At 38.8% G+C, this 6075-nt stretch overlaps 1 protein-coding gene across 4 annotated transcripts in view; it reads left to right on the forward strand.

Annotated features, from left to right (window-relative positions):
* The window catches only part of odad2 (outer dynein arm docking complex subunit 2), a 49107-nt gene extending 47443 nt beyond the window's left edge, over window positions 1–1664 (forward strand). For all 4 annotated transcript variants that reach the window (XM_056770492.1, XM_056770494.1, XM_056770495.1 and 1 more), the window contains one exon: window positions 1472–1664. In XM_056770492.1, the coding sequence (XP_056626470.1) occupies window positions 1472–1585 (114 nt within the window). In that variant the 3' untranslated portion in view covers window positions 1586–1664. The remainder of the gene's footprint in view (window positions 1–1471) is intronic.
* Window positions 1665–6075: the final 4411 nt, after the last annotated feature.

The raw sequence follows: 6075 nt of genomic DNA on the forward strand, positions 1-6075 counted from the left end.
AAAAACATAGAAAATAAAGTTATTTTTGCAAAAATGAATTAAGTTTAACGTTAGGGTTAAAGGGATAGTTTATCCCCCCCAAAAATTCTATCATCATTTACTCACCCTCATTTCAAACCTGTATGAATTTCTTTCTCTGCAGAACACAAAAGAAGATATTTTGAAGAATGAATAACGGCTGCACCATTTGACTCGAATTGGTTTTGCGTCCATACATAAGAAGTGAATAGGTACCGCTGTTGTTCGGTCACCAACTTTCCTCAAAATATATTGTGTGTTCTGCAGAAGATAGAAAGTCATTGAATTAATGATGACAGAATTTTAATTTCTGGGTGAACTTTAAGGGGTTAGAGTGTGAGTTAGGGGATAGTGTTTATAACTAGCTGTGTATAAAAATAACTGAAGTCTGTAGAACAGAAACAGAACTTTGTGTTCTGAAGACTTCGTGGACAGACTTGCCCATTGTGCCAGAGGGTTTACCAGCGGTTTGTGTTTATTTAGATTCAAGAACACGGCTTACCACTGAGCCAACCCCATGCAATCTATCTCTCATCCATCTCTCTTTCTCTCCCTGCCCGTCTTTCTTCCTCCCTTAACAGAAAGACAGCTATATTATACCATGCTGTATAACGCAACCACAGTGTGGCATTGGCATCATCTCTCCCCCTTATGTTCACTGCGTGTGACAGTATAATAAGTAACTCTCATTGCACAATAAAAGGAAAAGGTTTTAATATATTATTTTATGCAGCCGAAGTGGTTCCGGAAAGTGGTCTCCTAGAATTAGGGAGCTCGGTGCTGAAGCGCGGATCAAAAGAGTTGGGTTATATGAGGTTGAAATGGAGGGATCTGATATGACCTTTGCTCTGAGGGAGGGTGGGGTTCAAGTACAAAGCCAAATATTTGAGCTTTACCAAAGAGTTCTGTGGATTACGCCTGAGGCAGGTATTGACTTTTTGGTTGCTGTTATATGTTGCACATGGACAGTAAAGCATACCCTTGGTTTTAAACTTTAAACTTTAAACTTCATTCATTACAGTATCAAACACAAAAAGCTAATAATCACACCAATGCATACATTCATTGACACTTTCTTCCTCTCTAACAGTAATATTCTCACACTCATTGGACACATAAATACACCTAAACGCACAAACAGACTGATATGTGAATTAATGAGCCGGCATAGCACGGCTGGCATCCAGTAGGCAGCAAGCCTTGGCAGCCTCTGGCCTTGTAAAAATCTACTGGCAAATGTCTGCAGTGTGCAAACGGTCGCATTTATAGCTTAATAACAGATTAGATGTCTCCTTCAAACCCCAGGGAAGAACTGCTGTAAGAGGCCTTCGTGAATGACTGTTATTGTAGCTACGCGGTTTCGTTCGGTCTAATGAAAGGAGAATGTTTGGCAAGGTTTTGAACATTAGATTGTTATGATGGATGATCCTGACATGTTCCTCTCCCTTTTCAGCCGCTTGTGGACATGATCGGATCCACGGATGAGGTTCTGCAGGAGGCGGCGGCGAGCTGTGTGGCCAACATTCGTCATCTTGCACTAGTCTATGACAAAGCTAGATATGGGTGACCGTGAGCAAATCAAAGCATTTGAATATGTTACTGTTCCTTCAACCACTACGCTGTTGTCTATTAAATGTTCAACTTGACCCCCCTTGGTTTCACCCACTGCTTTCATAGGCCGCCCAAACATTATTAATGTAACTGAGGTCTATCAACTGTGATAACTGACATGTGTATGTTTGTTTATATTTTTTTTGTCTTAGAATAGGAGGTATTTATCCAGAGTTAAATGGAAAGTTTACCCAAAAATGAAATTCTGTCATCATTAACCTCTTGTCATTTAAAATCTGTATGACTTTCTTCTGCAGAACACAAAAGAAGATATTTTGAAGAATGTTGTTAACCTGGGGTACCCATTCACTTTTATACGGACTTAAAATCAATGCAAGTTGACTGGTAGGGTACCAAAATTCTTCAAATTATCTTCTTTTGTGTTCTGCGGATGAGAAAGAAAGTCATACAGGTTTGAGATGACAAGAGGCTGAGTAAATGCTGACAGAGTTTTCAATATTGGGTGATCTGTCCCTTTAAACATGTTATTAATTAATCCCGTGGAGTCCTGGCTCACCTCCGTCTCGGCTTTTTCCCTCCATTTCCTCGTCACAGCAACTAATTTAACAATAACAATAAACGCTTTCTTCTCCCATGTGTGTACACGCCAAACATTCCACACTTTGGTCGGACTGAATTGGTTTAGAGCATTGACACAACACACTCACAACTGTAGCAGGTACTGATGTCCACACATCCGAATAACAGACACATCTGGTGATGTGGCTTTTGTTTAAAAAAGCTCATGCAACCCTGTAATTGAAGGCTTTGTACAGATGTAAAGCAGAAGCATTCACCATATTTTCCTTTCTTTCTCTCAGTTTATCTTTCAAACTCACAAATACAGTTGCAATGCAGACATACAAGAGCATATACACAAAAATAAAATGGACAAAACAAACACATGGTTTTGGTTTGTCTTCCAAACAAAAACATTTCCATTAGTATTAAATATTGTTCATAAATTCAATCAATTCTGACATAAATGGACACAGTTTAAGTACTTGGAAGTCCGCTGCACCAGGTCCCCTCTGAGCTACAAACATGAGTAAATATGATTGTGTACATAATTGACATAAGCAGTCTCTGCTGAGATATTATGCATTATTATTTGTTATTGCAAAAAAATATAGTAATGGCTCCTTTCAATGTCCTCATTCATTTTGCCTGTTAAAAGTAAGCGCGTGTATACGAGAAAATGGGACCACCTGAACCGTACGGCAGCAGTGTGCCCACTGCTCAGACGGCCTATAAAATGCAATCTTTAAAAAATAATAATCTTTTATATTCTCATCATTAATCCAATGTCCAGTATTTTCCAAACAAAACACAAACAGTGAAACAGGGGATGGAAATTTTATTTATTAAACATTTGTAACTTTGTCTAAACCTGATGTGCTTCTAAAAATGACATTATGTTTTCTGTGATAGTTTTAAATATTATTTTGGCTGGAATGTTATTAATTTAGATGTTATCAATTAAAGAAGGTTCTTGGGTTGCATAACCGTTGTTTTTGTTTAAAGTATGTTTTAAGGCCAAAACATGTTCTCCTCTTTGTTTCCAGAAGTTACCTTTAGATGATACATATTCAGTACATCTATACTTACTGTGTGTTATTTTCGTTGTATTACACGGCTCATTTGAATGCTTGATTCTGATTTGCCAGTCGCGACTTTCCAAGGGTTGTTATTTTCAAATAACAACCGCTCAAATCTAATAACACCCTGTAACCCGGATGCTCCAAATCATCATATTTCAAATTCACATTTTAAGTCCAGTTTTTTTCTCATGTGGCAAGTAGCCGTGTAATAAGCAGGATATTGTACAAGCAGCTGCTTGTTATCGCAAATATGTCCCTTTCTGCGGTAACAACCGGCTGCCTGTACATTATCCCTTACATATAAAAAATTGCTAAGCATTCAAAGACCGCTGAAGACATAGATCATGTCACACCAGGGTTTTTTTGCGATAAAAAAAGCGGTTCACCTTCAATGAAACATCTTGGCATCAAAAGATGAGAACTAGGAGACGAGCAAAACCTAATATTTGGAATTAATATCAAGCTGGATGACAGCGACTGACTTCCTGTAGCTGTGCATTTCTCAAACTTGATTCTCCTGTGTTGAGTCTATCATATATGGCTAAGTGCAGTTTTCTTCAACAGACCATAAACTAAAGGACTCTTAATGAGAATCATTGTCTTCATAGTATACGACTCTAATCCTCAAAAATAAATATGGGCTTTTTAAACACGAGCAGTGCAGATGTTACGAACCTTCACTTTTTCTGTCCTCATCTATCCAACTCTCTCTCTCTCCCTCTCTCTCTGAGGTTGAGGGCTAGTAGGACATGCCTAAGTAACATCATTAAACAAATGTTGCATGTTTGACTGAAGGACAGGAATTTATGGGATGGTCAGTTGAGGACAGCGGGCATGTTCTAGCCATTGGGATAGGAATGACTCTTACTGGCCATTACAGAGAGTAGCACTGCCTACCCTTTTTCAAACCCTATTTCACCTTATAAATGAAAGCATTAATATAATCATATTTTTAGTACTTTATAAGAGCTACTAAAATGATGATGCAATTGCTGCTTATGTCCCATGTTTTCGCTGTCGCTCATTGAAGAGCTTTAAAGGAATGCACACATGTATACACATACTTACACAAATGCCTTGAGGGTTTCTTATCTGATCAAGGAAATTATTCAGAGCTAATGAGAAGATTTGTCAATACATTATGGCAAACACTTTGTAGGAATGTAGGCCTTGATACTTATATCATGTGGGGAGAGAAATATGTGGAGAAATATTGTGGCCTGAGTACATCATGCCTCCCCTAAACCTCCATCTCCGCCCTCACCAAGTAATACTGCCCCATCACGACAACCAGAAAGAGTTTCCTTGTTAGATTTTGGTTGAATTACATTGAATATAACCTCATTTGTTTAAAATCATAATTCAGTTTGTTAACTTAAGGTCATAGCGGGAGGGAGGGATTTAAAGCAAGTGTGTGTGCATGTTGTATTTTCTTGTGAAAATGAAACTCGACTGTTTGAAGTGGAGAGATCCCGCAACTCCCCAGGCAGTTGGTTAAAATATTTCATGAGAAACTAATGACTAGTAAAATTCTCTTCCAAATATCAGAAGTGGCTTTGCTTTCCCTCAACGGGGCAAGAGGCTGTTTTTTTAAGATAATGCCAAAAGGAGACCCCAGCATCAATGAAAGCGTGTGTTTTTATTTTCCCAGACAGACCAAAGATCCACCGGCTCAATGCACTAACTTTCCTTGTTCTCTTTTTTCCTATGTTTCCCTAACACACACACACACGTCTGAATATGTGAAGGACTTGAGTTTGCTCAGTATGTTGCAACTAAGTGTTAAGTTTCCGTACTTTTGTGGTCGCAAACCCTCAAAATGTAATACGCTCTCAAAGGTTAAAAATGTCTTGTAATGCCCTTGCATAAGTAGATGGTTTGGTTTGCTTTCTCTCTCTCCTCTTTTCTGCTCCTTCCCTCTAATTCCCTCCCTCTGTCTCTTTTTCTCTTAAACGGTTTCATTGCCTTAAATGAAATCTGACGTTCCCATCCATAAAGTGTAAATAACTAGCTGGCTTAACAATAAATAAACAGAGAAATGAGTGTGCAAATACCACAGTGTCTGGGTCGGCTTACAGACCTGTCCCCTATAAAGACCTCAGCAATTTAAAAAAACACTGCATTGGTCATGACAGGCTATGCTCATGGTGGAATACTTTACAGAGGACACGGAGAGTTCTTCAGAGTTGGCAAATCGTTAGGAATACACAAAGATATCAACACAGAATGAAGGAATTTCTTCCACATAACAAAAGAAGATATTTTGAAGAATGTTGTTAACCGGCCCCCCTTCACTTGCATTATCCATACAATAGAAGTGTATGGGGGCAAGTGCTGTTCGGTTACCAACATTCTTCGAAATATCTTCTTTTGTGTTCTGCAAAGGAAAGAAAGTCATACAGGTTTGAAATGACAAGAGGGTGCGTAAATGATGACAGAACTTTCATTTTGGGTGAACTTTCACTTTAAGTGAAGTAACTATAACTTCCGTTTCAATGGTAAGCCGTCCCAGTGCTGTTATACTAAATGTAAGCAATCTTAAAGCACTCTGCCAATCAAACTCAAGGGCCGGAACCAACTGTTGAATACAATAAATGAGTCTGCTATAACACCATCCAGATGCATAGGTATATAAGTATTGCTCCTCTTATCTACCTCCCGCACACTTATCAAACACACAGACATATTTAAGATGTGAAGCAGAATTCTCCTTTCTGGGTTCTAAACCTGCCTGGGAGGTTCGTGGCTAGGGACCAAGAATGATATTATCCTTGACTTTTCATCAGGATGTGTTCATCAAGCTCTCAGCACCCAACATGGGTGAGAGAAAGCGAGAGGGAGTGAG

The sequence above is a fragment of the Triplophysa dalaica genome, chromosome 17 (assembly GCF_015846415.1).
Source record: "Triplophysa dalaica isolate WHDGS20190420 chromosome 17, ASM1584641v1, whole genome shotgun sequence".
NCBI classification, from domain to species: Eukaryota; Metazoa; Chordata; class Actinopteri; order Cypriniformes; family Nemacheilidae; genus Triplophysa; species Triplophysa dalaica.